The 14,806-nt window shown below is 50.5% G+C and overlaps 7 protein-coding genes across 7 annotated transcripts; 3 read left to right on the forward strand and 4 right to left on the reverse strand.

The window, feature by feature from the left end:
• Positions 1–852: 852 nt before the first annotated feature.
• N7510_002056 (putative phosphatidylglycerol specific phospholipase C) lies at positions 853–2,289 on the forward strand (the record flags this gene model as incomplete). Its single annotated transcript, XM_056973983.1, has 2 exons — positions 853–1,428; positions 1,483–2,289. The coding sequence occupies 2 exons, from the start codon at positions 853–855 to the stop codon at positions 2,287–2,289; spliced, it is 1,383 nt and encodes a 460-aa protein (XP_056839100.1).
• A 903-nt stretch (positions 2,290–3,192) lies between these two features.
• On the reverse strand, positions 3,193–3,393 carry N7510_002057 (uncharacterized protein; the record flags this gene model as incomplete). Its single annotated transcript, XM_056973984.1, has 1 exon — positions 3,193–3,393. The coding sequence occupies one exon, from the start codon at positions 3,391–3,393 to the stop codon at positions 3,193–3,195; it is 201 nt and encodes a 66-aa protein (XP_056839101.1).
• Positions 3,394–3,872: 479 nt separating this feature from the next.
• N7510_002058 (uncharacterized protein) lies at positions 3,873–5,635 on the forward strand (the record flags this gene model as incomplete). Its single annotated transcript, XM_056973985.1, has 3 exons — positions 3,873–4,132; positions 4,183–4,845; positions 4,900–5,635. The coding sequence occupies 3 exons, from the start codon at positions 3,873–3,875 to the stop codon at positions 5,633–5,635; spliced, it is 1,659 nt and encodes a 552-aa protein (XP_056839102.1).
• A 787-nt stretch (positions 5,636–6,422) lies between these two features.
• On the reverse strand, positions 6,423–7,358 carry N7510_002059 (PARP-type zinc finger-containing protein; the record flags this gene model as incomplete). The annotated part of the gene is made up of 5 exons (XM_056973986.1): positions 6,423–6,725; positions 6,780–6,845; positions 6,913–7,096; positions 7,148–7,283; positions 7,343–7,358. The coding sequence occupies 5 exons, from the start codon at positions 7,356–7,358 to the stop codon at positions 6,423–6,425; spliced, it is 705 nt and encodes a 234-aa protein (XP_056839103.1).
• Positions 7,359–8,236: 878 nt separating this feature from the next.
• Positions 8,237–12,066, reverse strand: N7510_002060 (ubiquitin-conjugating enzyme; the record flags this gene model as incomplete). The annotated part of the gene is made up of 5 exons (XM_056973987.1): positions 8,237–8,700; positions 8,756–11,621; positions 11,679–11,771; positions 11,820–11,954; positions 12,025–12,066. 5 exons carry the CDS (start codon positions 12,064–12,066, stop codon positions 8,237–8,239), a joined length of 3,600 nt encoding a protein of 1,199 aa, XP_056839104.1.
• A 620-nt stretch (positions 12,067–12,686) lies between these two features.
• On the forward strand, positions 12,687–13,286 carry N7510_002061 (PRKRIP1 family protein; the record flags this gene model as incomplete). The annotated part of the gene is made up of 1 exon (XM_056973988.1): positions 12,687–13,286. One exon carries the CDS (start codon positions 12,687–12,689, stop codon positions 13,284–13,286), a length of 600 nt encoding a protein of 199 aa, XP_056839105.1.
• A 77-nt stretch (positions 13,287–13,363) lies between these two features.
• On the reverse strand, positions 13,364–14,791 carry N7510_002062 (chaperonin-containing T-complex subunit CCT3; the record flags this gene model as incomplete). The annotated part of the gene is made up of 1 exon (XM_056973989.1): positions 13,364–14,791. The coding sequence occupies one exon, from the start codon at positions 14,789–14,791 to the stop codon at positions 13,364–13,366; it is 1,428 nt and encodes a 475-aa protein (XP_056839106.1).
• Between the last annotated feature and the right edge of the window lie 15 nt (positions 14,792–14,806).

Consider the following 14,806-nt stretch of genomic DNA (forward strand, 5'->3'; position numbering starts at 1 on the left):
TCTAAGCTATTCTAGCTGGTTGCATTCCTGCCGCTCAAACCGGTTACGCGTGTGGGAGATTGAATCGAACATGGGAGGAGATATCTGTTTTTTCTTGCTTTCAACCGAATGACTATTGACATCGCACCAGAGATTGACACAGTGATTTTTGCTTCGAGAGCATGCTAACATTCTCTTCTCGGGAGGTTGGCCGCCACTTTTTGGTTGGATTTATTCCAGCTCTATTCTTTTGGTAATCTCTTTGCATGATCGCTATGCTCCTCTCCATTCCCTTTCTGTTTTTTCCTATCTTCTTGCTTGATTCTTCTGCTACTGTGTCGTTATTATATCCACGCTCCTTTAGCGACGGCACTTGTCCGTCGTGTACTAAACTGGTGGGGTTGATCCAAACCCGAGGATGGTTAAGAAATAGCAAATGAGAAACTCGGCCGCCTCAACTAATTGCCTCACGTAGATATTTAATCTCGTCTACTTTGTTCCCTGGCGAATGCTCAGGCCCACGTGCCCGGTGCCTGGGACCGAGCGGGTGTAATTGGCCCCGAGGATATGGGTCGACCCACCCGTGGTTGATACAGGCATGCCCACATGCTTGACCCTGAATTAGCGAAACAACAGTCACATATGGTGCCGATACATAATTGGAGTAGTTGTAGCGCTGTTCCACTTTGTTAATACAACTAGTGCAAGTCTATCGGTCCATCGCAGCAAGGCAGCCTGTCGCAAGGGACGATCCGAGCATGTGCATGAGAGGGAATATCTTCATTTGCCGTTCAATTAAAGACTGACGGCACATAAATAGCCGGGTGAGCCCTAGGCAACAATTCAGTTCGATTAACGTTGCTCCACTTCATCATGAAGACAAGCGCCCTCGCATCCGTCCTGGGCCTGTGTGGCACCAGTATCGCCGCAGCTGTGCACAAGAGCAGCGAGCCGTGGGGTTACAAGGCCGGATCCAAGGAGTCCATTACCAATCTGAAGGACAAGGTCGAGAATGTTGTCTGGATCCTGCTGGAGAACCGCGCATTTGACAACATCCTCGGTGGCGTGCACAAGGAGGGTCTCGACAACGTCGTCAACAACGGGCCTTTCTGCAACCCGGAGAATGTGAGCGACCCTCACAGCAAGAAGTATTGCAGCGTCTACAAGGACTTTGACTCGGTTCTGAATGACCCAGACCACTCGGTCACCGGCAACAACCTCGAATTCTTCGGCACCTACTCGCCCAACAATGCCGCCATTGCCAATGGCTCGTTGACTCCCACCCTGAACGGGTTTGTCAACCGCCAGAGCGACGCCTACCCTAAGATCTCTACGCAGACTGCTTCCCGTGAGGTCATGGGTTACTACTCGGAGAGCGAGATCCCGACTCTGGTCGACCTGGTGGATGAGTTCACTACCTTCAACTACTGGCATTCTTGCGTGCCTGGTGTATGTCCGCCAAAACCATTTTGTTTTCCCCAGCGTGCTAACACTTATAATTAGCCTACAAACCCCAACCGCCTGTGTGCCCTTGCTGGTACCGCCGACGGACATGGTATGAACGACAACAGCTTCCTTGTCTCCGGCGTCGACGTCCCGAGCATCTTCCAGGTCGCCAGCGAGAAGGGCATCTCATGGCGCAACTATGACGGCACCAACGGTGCCTTCCTGCCGGATTCGTTGTTCTTCAACTGGACTGCCAAGAACGCGAAGTCGAACGTGGTCCCAGTGGAGAATTTCTTCCAGGACGCCTACCTGGGCCTGCTGCCCCAGCTGTCCTACATCAACCCGTCCTGCTGTGGCCTGAACACCAACTCGATGCACCCCTCAGGCAATGTGTCGTTCGGACAGGTCTTTGTCAAGCAGATCTACGACGCCCTCCGCACCAGCCCCCAGTGGGACAAGACCCTGCTTCTGCTCACATACGATGAAACCGGTGGTTTCTTTGACCACGTTCCGGCTCCGCTTGCCGTTCGTCCTGATAACAAAACCTACTCAGAGGTAGCGCCTGACGGTAGCACCTACACCTTGAACTATGACCGTCTGGGCGGCCGGATGCCCACCTGGCTGATTTCTCCATATGCGCCCAAGGGCCACATTGAGAACAAGGGCACGGATCCTGCCACCGGCAAATCAGCGTCCTACAGCGCAACCTCCGTGCTCAAGACCCTGGGCTATCTCTGGGATCTGACGGACTTGACGCCCCGCGTCTCGCACTCGCCGTCCTTTGATCATCTAATTGGGCCCTCGCTGCGGTCTAACACGCCCCAGACTCTGGCCAATCCCGTTCCGTTCCCCGATGCTGTCTAGGCGTGCATTTATTAGAAAGATCGTTACCATATATGGCATCTCTGCTATCATTCCCCATTCAACCAATTTATTTCAAAAGCTAGTCTTTCATACAATGATATTCTAAGATTGTGACAGCTAGCATTCCATTGATGGACTTTGGGAGCGCGAAAGCCCTAGATATTACTAGTAGTTTCATTCGATTCATGCACATACATTATCCAATTATCTTTACCGAATGCTGGTCAACGTGTATTATTCCACAAAGAACCAAATATTTGGATAGCAGACATCGTCTGTTGGCAGTACAATATCGCTGCAATTTAGGAACTGTAGGCTAGAATATAGCTCATAAAGTAATATATTGATTTCTCAATCATTGCATACGGTACATTAATATTACCATATTGATTTCGAGTCCCCCATAGCCGCGATCTACATTCTAGTCGTGGCCTACTACCCAATCCACAGGGCGATTTCCAGAGTATTGCCCTTTCTATCTTATTTGATGACTTTCCTTCCCATTGATCAATAATGATGCTTCTCTGGTAAGAAAGCGCACGCGAGATCTATGAGAGGATTTTATCGATTTACCACAGTCGTCTTTGTCTTTGCCTCTGATATTCACTTCTACAGGATCTCGTCAATCTCGCCACCTGCCTAACTCGGATACATAAATCATACATTCTCACACCCCAGCTTAGTAAAGCAAGTAAATCATGCCTTCTTCTCGTTCAACCCCATGAGCTCACTCACATTCTGAATCACCACGCCCACATTCATCCTCTGCCCTGTCCTCGAATGGACTTACTATCTTCTCTTACCCATCCGTCATCTCACAATTCAGGCAAGTCGGCTCTCCATTCTCACTCACTTTCATATATCTCCCATGGCGATCTGTTCATGTCATTCCACAAGCCTTACCTATCTCATTTTATCTTTGATTCTCATCTCGATCTTGATCTTCATCTTGATCTTCATCTTGATCTTCATCTTGATCTTCATCTTGATCTTCATCTTGATCTTCATCTTGATCTTCATCTTGATCTTCATCTTGATCTTCATCTTGATCTTCATCTTGATCTTCATCTTGATCTTCATCTTGATCTTCATCTTGATCTTCATCTTGATCTTCACCTTAGTCTTGTATCCCACATACCACCCAGCTCCACTCCACACGGTCAGTCATTGCCTTTCCAGCCCTATATCGTCACACCCTCTCCTTCTCCCTGGCTGTCTGGCTGTCTGACTGGCTCTGGTCCTCGCTCTCTTCCTCCCCCCCCTCTCTTTCCATCTACTTCTCCGTTCACCCACCACTAATGTCTATTCTTACCGTCATCTCTTGCCAGCTTCCAGTCGGCCACTTTTTCTCTGTGCATTTCTCCTGGCCTCTCACAGCTCCTATCATACTCCTTCTCGTGCTTTTCCATATTTCATGCCTGCCGATTACGTCTGACATGCTCTTGATCCACAGTTTTTCTTCATTAATTCATTCTCATTTTTCTCACCTACAGGCAGGTATCATCCTTGGTCTCTCTGTTCCTTTTAGCTTTACTGATCTTCCGTCTAGATACCTCACTTCGTTTCTCGAGAAAGGAGTTACAATGGCTCAATTCTCTCTCCTGTCTTGCCAGCTGAACGCGGTCGACCCAAACGCTGAGCTCGAAGTCGGCGACACCTACCTCGTCCGATTCAAAAAGCCCAACAAGTTGATTTGGATTGGAGTCATCATTCCTGAGGAGGTCGGTCCCCGCAGGCACACTGGTAAACGCCCCGTTGGCGCGACTCCTACAAACGATGGAGAATGGACAACCTCAGGTAGGGCTCGAAAATATTCGGTCTATCTGCCTGGTTGCAACACCTAGTAAGTCACATCAAATGATGAACCAACTAGATGGTAGTAACATGATTTAGCCGATGGATCGGAACCGATGACATGTTCACGATTGAGGCTAGGCCCCCGTCTATGAAGGCGGAACTCAGCGACAAGCCCGTTGCAAAGCTTTTTCGAAGCATACTAGCTATCGTGAAGCAGAAGCCTTCACTGCAGTTCTGGTTGGACATGATTAAAGTGGAGCGCAAGGAAAAAGGCGATCTCGTTACCACCGATCTGAAACTATGTGTGCCAACTGGCTACAACATTGTTCTCGGGGAAGGCGATTGCTCAGCGTCGAAGCCTTTGCATCCTAACAAACGAACGCTTGGTGAACTCAGCGCTCAAGAGCCTCTTAGCAAGGTGCAAGCTAGCAGCAACTCGTTTTCCACTTCTCGAGCCTTGACTGCTCTTAATCGAGATGAATTCTCCGGCTCCGCTGAGCAAGACGACTCTCTTTTTGTTTCCCCTGGTACAGGGGCAGGGACTATGAACGCGATCGTGGCAAACACAGACATGATTACAGACCCAAATGGAGACATGAGCACACAGACGTCAGCTACAGTTCATGGTTTCTATGAGGCGGGTGAACCAACCATCGACGGTCTACAAACTCCTCCTGTCAACCCGCTCAGCCCTGAGGCCTCTATGGAGGTGGAAGTGGAGGTGGAGGCTCCAAATCAGCCTCACCGCGAATCTATCAGGTAATCAATTGACCCAACTCGTTGAAAGATTTATTAGGCTAATTAAGGTCACAGAATCAAGCCAAATCCACTTATGGAGATCAGGGAGTACATATTTGGCACACCTGTCCAGGATCTCGTGAAGACGGCGTTCAGCAATGAATTTGAAATTCTTCAAAATATCGAGTTTGTCCAAGCAATTGTGGAGATGACGCATGGTCCGCAGGGGGCTTTTATTCGGTCATTCTTCGAAACCGACGACTTCTGTCCTCGTCTCATCCTGAAGAATTCCGAGGCAAACGCGGGAGACAGCGATATCGACGATGAAGAGCAAGCTACGCTGCGTATTGGCGATGTGCGTCTGATTGGAACCAGATACAAACTGGAGGATGTCTACTCTGACAATGTTCTGCATGAACACATAATCGCCCTCGGAGAGCTGTATATTCACGCACGACGCCTCCGGCTCGATGCGCTGATTGACAAGATTGTCTTGAAGCTGCAAGTTGCCTGGAATTCTTACCAGGGACTGTCCATGCTGGAGGATCTTCTTGCAGTTGCCCGGGGAGTTTTCGATGCGGGAAATGTGTCTGATTCGTTTGATGGAATGCAGAATTGGGTCGTCGCATTCCTCGCGGACATAATGTTGCTTTTTCTCTACAAGTATGGCGCGGAGTTCAACCGGGCCATGAATGGCTGCCCTCTTTTGCGCAATGCGGTTTTTGAAAAGTACGCTAAGAAGCTGCGTGAGAGTCCGGAGAGGTACGCCAACCCTCTTGTCTGGCTTCGCAGCCGTGGCGTCGAAACCTAGTCTCTACGCTCTCAATGGGTTTTACGTATGGGATACAATGGGGAAGATGTTTGGATCCGAGGAAGTTTAGTGATTGTTTCTGGCCCTATTTTTGCTGCTTTTCTACAGACTTGTTTTAAGGCAGTGAGTTTTGCACTTTCATGAACGGAGCAGCGTGCTATTTATTTAGGCTTCGGTTCTAAGGGAAATTTGCATGAACATGAGCATATTTGACATTGCATCTCCATCGCATAGGACTAATCAACTGGTAGGCCCTTCTTCCATTAGAGGCATGAATATCATCTCAATGGAGTTACCGGCACAGAAGAAAATTGAGCAGCCCTTTAAGCCCAAACGTGTGTATCCCATCTTGTTTATCTCCTTGACGCCAACCCTACATCTACATCCTCGCTGTTTGTCATTTTCTGCTTACAGTGCGCCCTACCCGCGAAAATTATCGTAGGCATCTCTGCTAAAGAATGGTTTCGAACGTACTCGGTAAAATAACGATTATTTGATTCGAATAATGGTCCATTCGAGCACATGGAATGAAAATATCTCTCTCATATTGATACAGATAACTCTCGTCCACATTTCATTGCAAGGGCAGACACGATATCGCGCCCAGTGCCAGTAACCATAGTTGTACAATCCCCATATCACCCACACATTCCATCAGTGGGTAAAACGAGTACGACCCGAGGCGCCGTGCACCACCTTAAAGGAGACAGGATAGTCGATGCTGGGTTCCAACATGATTGGCGACATGATTGGCGCAGAACTCGGAGTTGAAAAGAACGAAACAGCTCTATTCAGCCGATTTTGCTTTCTTGGGACGGCCACGCTTGGGCTTCGCTTCGGCATCGCCGTCGTTCTCAGCCTTGGTCTTCTTGGAACGACCACGCTTGGGCTTCTGCTCATCTTCCTCGTGCGTGTCGTCGTTGGTGACCTTTGTGCCGTTCTTCTTGGGCTTCGAGTCAGCGCCTTCATCCTTCGCTGCTTTCTTGACCACTTTGGTCTTCTTGATGGGCTTCGAGTCTTCAGCCTCATCTTCGTCAGCGGGGCCACGCTTCTTAGAGCTGGTCGCCTTCTTTGGGGTCTCTTCATTGTGCTAGAAACCGCTTAGTTATAGGTACATATATGGCAGCAAAAGAGGTCGACTCACCTCGTCGTCACCCTTCTTGCCACGAACACGGAATCCGGACTTTCCCGGCCTGTTCACTTCAGCATCCTGGTAAAAAAAGAAATCAGTTAGCGAGGTGAACGAGTTATACAACAGCAAAGCTGGAGGAACTTACGCCATTCCAATCTTTGTCGTCAACGTGACCCTGCTCTAAGGCCTTCTTAACTGTCGCCTGGAATTCTTCGGGCAGTTCATCGAAGCCATCAAGAAGCGAAAGGTTCTTCTCATCGCCAGAGCTGTCATCGAGCTCATCAAGCGACTCCATGACGTTGTGAATCATCTTGGGAGTGACGCATCCCCTAAAAATGGTTAGAAGACAATTTACGGGTTGGTTTCGATGCAAAATTCACCAGTGTCGCCAGAACCAGGACTGGAAATTGCCGCTATCGACCCAGCTGCCCACGCGAAGTTCACCTTTAGGGATCTTGACCTTCGCGTCCTTGCACTCCTTGTTCTGGCAGCCGGCGCGTCCAGTTTTAGCCTCCTCTGTTGACGAGTCAGATCTGAATTGAGAAAAAATCCATTCATGAAATGATGGGAGTTACTGGTTGGAACCAGCATTCCACGGTGCGTTATCGATAGCGATATCCAGCTCGCTCCGCCTCATCGCCAGCTCCAAACCACGGCTCGAAGGCGCGACACAATGGACAAGAGCACGAATATCTGGCCAGCAGAGACCAAAATAGAGTTTTCTGATGAAACTTTTTGGCCGGGGAGGTTGTTTTTAGGAAATTTAAGCAAAGAAAATCGAGGCTTACCGAAACGATAAGTGCCCATTGTGAACTGCAAAACGCGCCGAGGACGGTCGCTACAGTGAGTGAAGCAGTATAAACTGAGTAGATCAGAGATGAGAGATGCAATTGGAATACAGAATTCAACTTGGCTGGATTCTGGGACCGAAACCAGCCCGATCTGGGAGATGTGGGAAAGACGGGGGAGATGAAGTTGGAAGAGAAGGAAGGAACAGTGACGTGGGAGCGCCCGGTATTTATTGGTCAGGGTCAGTCTCGCGCACCACAAACTGGTAACTCCCAGACAAACAAAGAACCGAAACACTGATAAAACATTGGGATACTTTTAATATTACTATTTATTCACTGTTAAAATATGAGTCGCTTACCTTGCTTCCCTCCTATATATTTGTGGCCAAGGAAAGCTGTCCAAAAGGATAATAGTCGTACAGATAAGGTCAAGGTACATCTTAGAGCAGAATACCTCTACTTAACCCTCATCTAAAGCGAGATAGAATTCTGTCTTCTGCCTCCATCTGACAAGATGATGCTTAGAGAACTCAATAAACAAACAGTAGATTTTGTACATCATGGCTCGTTTTCATACAACGTCAAAGTTTCATCCCCGTAATTTCCCCCGTCTTAACTCTTCAGCTCTTGCCCATTTCCATACAGGTCGAAAAGAAAAGTCCGTTCATCGCATCCCATTTACTCAAGCCCCAAATCCACCTCCCCAGCACTAACTGAGCCCGCATCAAGAGCAGTAACAGCCTTCCTTTCGATCTCCCGCAGGGTTTTGTACAGCGGCCACATCTTCTCGAGCGCCTCCTTGCTGAACCACTCCATGAACTCAGTGGCCCCAATGTCGAGGCCGAAAAGTATCCTCGTACCCATGCTGATGCTGTGGAAATTAATCACCCGTTTGAGGCTCACGGCAGCCTTGTGCAGATAGTTGGGACGACGCGTGGGGTTGTTCGGGAAATCGTCGTCATCGGAGTCGGCGTCGGGGTCAGGAACGTAGTACCACACGAGTACATCCTCGAACCCAGGGATTCTCTTGAAGTCCATGTGGCAGAGCTGTGAGCGGCAAGCAAGATACACCTTCTCGTGGTAGAGCTTTGCAAATTCGAAATCATTCCCGTCAGACTTCATGTACTCCCAGGCAGTTTCATCTGTGAAAATTAAGTAACAGTACGGCTGAAGGGAGACAGAGCGACAGATACATACTGTAGAACGGATGCTTCACAAGGACGAGACCCTGGATGGAAACAACCAACTGCAGAATGGTTGAATCTCTCGACCACCGCTCCGTGGCTGATCCCATCCAAGTCCCCAGCAGACTAAGACAGACATGTCCGCTATCGGGATCGAAGTTGGGGTTGATATCATACGTAGCGTTCTTCCAATTGTGGAAAAAGACCTCCGGGGGCTCGTTAGGGAATTTTCCGCCCAGGTAAATGTCGAAGAAGAAAGGAACGAATTCGTAGGGGGTATCCTTCGGGCCAAAGATCAACACCTGCAGAAGATCCATGTGTGATTCCCAGGTTCGCACAAAAATGTCAGATGGAAGGGAAGTACGGAGAATTGAGAAGTCCCAGTGAAGACGCTGAAGAGCCTCGGGAAGAGCCTGGGGCTGATCAATAAAGTGGTGATTCTTCGGAGGCTCTCCATCAAGGACAGAGAATGCATCGGGGAAACGTGAAGGAATGTTCTTGAAGGACTCGCTGTAGTCAGGAACCTTCGAGGGAGAGTAAGGGGTGCCCGGGATCCCTTCGATGATGAGTTCGCTGTCAGGAGAATTGGACGGGATATCGGATATGGTCTCGCTCACCCCATCGAGGCCAAAGGAGGAGTTTTGGGCTTGCTCTTCATCATCTGAAGAGCCAACCGGAACCGCTTGAGATTCACTGGCTGCAGAAACAGCGGTAAGCTGCTGCTCAGTAGTGGCAGTCTGTTCAGCAGAGGGAGATTCCTCAATATTGAGACTAAAAGTAGACAGTACGCTTTGGGCGAGCTCTTGAAGCAATTCGTCGCGACTCGGATGGACGAAATCATCATCACCAGACAAGTCAGATTCATCGGCCTCATAACCTGCTCCTCCAGGAGAAAGAATCGCCGAATTCCGCTCAATGTGATCCTCGTCGTAGTCACTCGACGAATAAGAAACATCCGTAAGACTGTACACACCGTTTGAACCACGGTCACCATGGCCATCACCAGACCCAGATGGGGTCTCTTCCATGTCATCAAAGCACAGACCCGGACCAGTGTCTCGTGGGATGGCGAGCAAAGCTCTCTCCTGGTCAATCTTGAAGTCATAATGACTCTTTCCGTAGACACCGTAGTCACCCAAAGGTTCAATGGTCAGTGTGCCATCCAGGTTGCAACGAGTAATTTGAGCGAGGAAATAGACACCCGATATGCCAAGTGGATCCTCCGCCTCGATCATCGTGGAATCAAGAAACCACTTCTGCGCCACAAGTCGAACTCGCAGTGAGGACACGTACTCAGTAATATCAGCAAGCTTCACCGGAAAGAGAAATTCCAAGTGGCAGAATCCAACGTCGGGAATATTCGACATCCCAGATGCATTGTCGATCATGCCCTGGCTGACTCTCGGGGGAGCAAAAATAATAAGGTCACCGACACGACGGTTCAGGGCCGAGTACATCTCCAAATAATCCAAGGAGACGGTATGTTCTTTATCCTCGAGATCGCCAAAGATAGACGCCATGTCCAGAATAGATCCTCCCTGGAACAGCTCCACGTGGGGTTCTTCGAACCATCTGACATTCGCGGTTTGCGTGTCGTTCTGGATTTTCTGCACGACACCCACCTTTTTGCATGAGATCTTGTCGTTCGTCAAGTCTTTGCCGAGCCAAAGACTAAGAAGTTTATCCTCCCGAGGAATCATGCTCTCTGAGATGCCACTGATAGCAGCCACAAGACTCCCTGGCATGAGGATATCCTCCTCATCCTCATGCGACTCCGGCGCGATTCCCACGCAGAGATCCTTTGAGGACTCGGTTGTTTGCGATCCATCCTCCCAGAGAACATGGACCCGTGTTTTAGTAGCTGTAACGGTGTAGACATTCAAATCATTTCCAAAAATAGTCGGAAAGACTCCCATGTCAGGGTATTTAGCACCAGCAGCGCACATATTCCGGAAGATTACATGGGCACCGACGCAGTAGTCCGCAGGAGCCATGACAGTGCAACCAGAAACCTTATCCATGTGTCTAGATCCCGGCAGGACCTTGTGAGCTCGACTGTGAAAGGCGTCCGCGGTAATCTGTTCTCGGAGTGGGCCGAGGCGAGGAACCTTTGCTAGGAAGGGATTGGTACAAATCCAGCGCACCTGGTATTTGGCCGGCACAAGGCCGAGGATGTTGCATTCAAAGAAATTATGCTGCTGAATGATGTCCTCGTGAAATCTGCCCTTGAGAAACGGCAGCGCTCTGAATACATCGGGAGACCCAAGAATGCGCTGGCCGGGATGGAGCTGATGAAGAGAGTCAGGGCGAAGTAGGAGATACCATACACCAGGCTGCAACTCCACAGACATTTTTACTTGTTCCTCAGTAGTAGGGGACGCAACGAGGGCACTCTGCGACAGAGTCGTGGGAATGGCGAACGCATCGCAGGCGTTGATCTTGGCATCGTGGGGGACTTTGGTTACAGTCCCATCGACGAGCTGCACGAAGCAGTCGCAGCTAATTTTCTCAATGACTGCCAATTTCTCATTAATGAGAACAAAGTCATCACGATTAAACTCATCGTATCCACGCAGCTCCTTGGCAGGGATATCGTGCAGCTGGATACGCCACATGCTGGTTGGGGTGGTGCCCACAACGCCCTGATCCTGGAAGGTCGGCTCGTTCGGGGGCGCACCAGGAACCCGGACCATTATAGACTCCAGATCGAGAGTCCGGGTGGCATTGAGCACGGTCCCGTGCACGGAATCGCTCTTGCCGCGGTGAACAATGGCGCCCGCCCTGAGGGGGCGATCGATCAGTTCGAGATCGCTCTCTTTGATGAGAGCGTAGCCCTGGGCGACATTGGCAAAGGAAACAAACACGTAGCCCTCCTTGGGCTTTAAAATGATGTTAGAAATAATATTTGTTTCAAAGACTTGGATTTCAGTCCATACCGTGTTGGTGTAGATGAAGTCCTTGAGGTCGGCCTCGGAGACATCCGTATGTTTGAGGATGAGCCTGTTCGCATGGCTCAAACGGCCTGGAGCCTAGTGAAAATTAGCGTAAAAATAGTTCGAGCTTCTGATAGATCATACATTTGCGTAGGTGCGCTGTCGTCGAGTATTAACCTTGTTGTGGTGTGTACTGCAGGCAGGGAGTGCTGAGCTTACAATAACATATCCTCGGCGACGGGGGTCCACCCGCAGGTGGACGGCATCACCGACATCCAGCTACAGTGTATATTTTTAGGTTTGACAGATACTCCATGGAGGAATCCAGCATACTCGTGGATATACGTACCTGGGCGTCGGGAGCCCCCGAGGGCCCATTCACTTCGTCCATGCGGGTGATGACAGTAAGGAGGGTAGGGATGCGAAGAAAAAGGAAAATAAGACTCGAGGTATCTCCTGACAGGGAGGATATGAAGAAAGCAATGTAATTCGAGGTCGAATCAAGTTGGGAAGTTGAGATTCTGTGGAGACGAGATCGGAAGGAAGCAGGAAAACAAAGATGGCAGGTGAGGACATTTTGAAATTGGTTTCGTTGGGAGTGCTTAGTCGACGATAGTCACAGGTAACTATACGTTCACAGACAGTCACAGAGTATCGAATTTTTTGCACTACAGTGGTGACTGACTTTTTGAAACTGTATACTTCCATACCGGCCTATGGAGTAGGCTGGACCGATAAGCGATAACGGGTTATGGTTCTCCCGGATGCAAGGCGGTGAGGATGGGATTCTGCTACTGACCACCGATTTTCTACCACGCCAGCTCAGTCTGATACTCATTGTCTGTTTAGCGGTCTCCTTATCCTTCCTATACTGTGCCTTGTCAGGGCTGTGGAATTACACTGGCCAATCTCTTGTCGTCACTTGAGAATATTACAAGTTGAAAACTCGACAAACAACTCAAATCGAGCCATCTACATTCTTCGTTGAAGCCGACATCCTACACTCCCACAATGTCGGAACCAGGCCCTCAATCCATCCCCACAAGCGCCGACTCGCGCAGCAATCGTCCTACCAAACGGCGCGCGGTAACACCGCACTCAGAGCACGCAAGCCAAATCTCCTCCCTCTTCCGGGACCCAAACAAAGAGATCCAACTCCCCGAAAGCGTCAAGCCACGAACAAGCGGCTCGCTGGCCGCGCCGCCCGAAATCGTCGCCAATGTGCAGGGCTCGTCGGCGGGTGCGGGCTCGGGCGAGTTTCACGTATACAAGGCGAGTCGGCGACGGGAGTATGAACGGTTGCGGATGATGCAGGCGGAGACGGATAAGGAAAAGGACGATGCGGAGTGGGGGAAGATGCGGGAGGAGACGAAGATGAAGGATGATGAGAAGACGGAGAAGAATCGGAGGAGGAGGGAGAAGAAGCGCGCCGCGAAGCGGGGGAATGGTAGTAATAAACGGGATGCGGCTGGGGATTTGAAGGGTCAGAAGAGTATGGATGTGGATAAGAAAGGTCCGGAGAGAAAGGATGAGGATGATGCGGCGGAGCAGATAGGGGGAGCAGCGCCGCAGGAGGAAGTGCCTGGTGTTATTATACACGAGGATGATTGAGGACTAATTTGTTGTATGACTGATTGTTGAAGAAGATACCCATCTAAACTTTTTTTGTGTTCATTGATCTAGGATATTCATACAGAAACACCCCAGAGGCAAATCGTGTATAGCATTATGTACCATTTCTCAAGGTGTCTATCACTCTTCACCACCACCGGCGTTACCAGCCTGTTGCGCAGTCTTGCCGCTGCAGATATCGTCGACACGGAGAAGCAGGCATGCAGACTAGAAAGATGAGTTAGCAGATGGTAAGACAGTAGAACAATAGATAGATCGCATACCTCGACGGCCGTCTTGATACTCTGAAGCTTGACGGCTTCCGGCTCCCACACCCCATACTCTTTCATATCGACCAGCTTGCCAGTGTCACCGTCCAGACCCCAGGTCGAATGCCCTTCGACGTGCTTAGCGCGCAGCTGTGTCAGGACACGGATAGGGCTCGCTCCCGCATTCTGAGCGAGTGTCCGTGGGATCACCTCCATAGCATCGGCGACGGCCTTGTATGGCCACTGCTGGACACCCTCGATGGACCGAGCCAGCTGGCTGAGTCTGACAGAAACGGCCATCTCGATGGCACCACCGCCGGGGGACAAGCGCGGGTGGAAGATGACGTTACGAGCAACGGACATGGCGTCCTGTAGATTCCGCTCGATCTCATTCAGAATGTCCTTGGATGGGCCGCGCAGCAGGATGGTGCAAGCCTTGGGGCTCTTGCACTTGCGCATGAAGGTGAAGTATTCGTCGCCGATCTTGTCAATCTCAAACAGGCCGCACTGGGTCCCGATGTCGGATTCCTGGATGTCGTCGACCCGGTTGACGATCGTGGCGCCCGTTGCGCGGGCAATGCGGTTGTTGTCTGTCTTCCGGACGCGGCGGAGGGCCGTGACGTTTGCCTTCACCAAGAAGTGCTGCGCAAGGTCGGAAACACCCTTCTCGGTGATGACAACATCGGGCTTGACAGCCAGAATGGCTTCACACATGTGCTTCACCTGCTCCTCCTCGATCTGCAGAATACGGTTCCAGTCGTCCTCCTTGGACACCTCGATGTTGGTCTGGGACTCGCCCTTTTTGTACTCGAGCGGGCAATCCAGCAGCAGGATGCGGGGGTTCTCGATCCTCCGCCGCATTTTGGGGTGGGTGATATCCTTGTTGACCATCACACCGTCGATGACCTCGGAGTCCTCGATCTGACCACCGGGGATCTTCTCAATTCGGGCGTACCGCTTGATATCGACCTCCTGCTTTCCACCGCCCACGTCAAAGGAGACACACCGCACCGCATTCAATGCCAGCCCGCACATGAGGTCCGACCACCGCGACACAAACTTGGTTCCGATGGAGGACTGGATCAGGGTGTTCATGGCCTTGTCATCGTGGATATCGACCGGTACGGAAACCTCCTCGATGATAGTGAGGGCATCGGCGAGCGCGCGCTTGAAGGCAGAGATGATGACGACGGGGTGGATGTTTCGTTCGAGCTGGGGGAGGGCCTGGGCCAGCATCTCGCCGGCTGTTCT

The sequence above is a fragment of the Penicillium lagena genome (assembly GCF_028827675.1).
Source record: "Penicillium lagena strain IBT 129212 chromosome Unknown utg000001l_segment0_segment0, whole genome shotgun sequence".
NCBI lineage: Eukaryota > Fungi > Ascomycota > Eurotiomycetes > Eurotiales > Aspergillaceae > Penicillium > Penicillium lagena.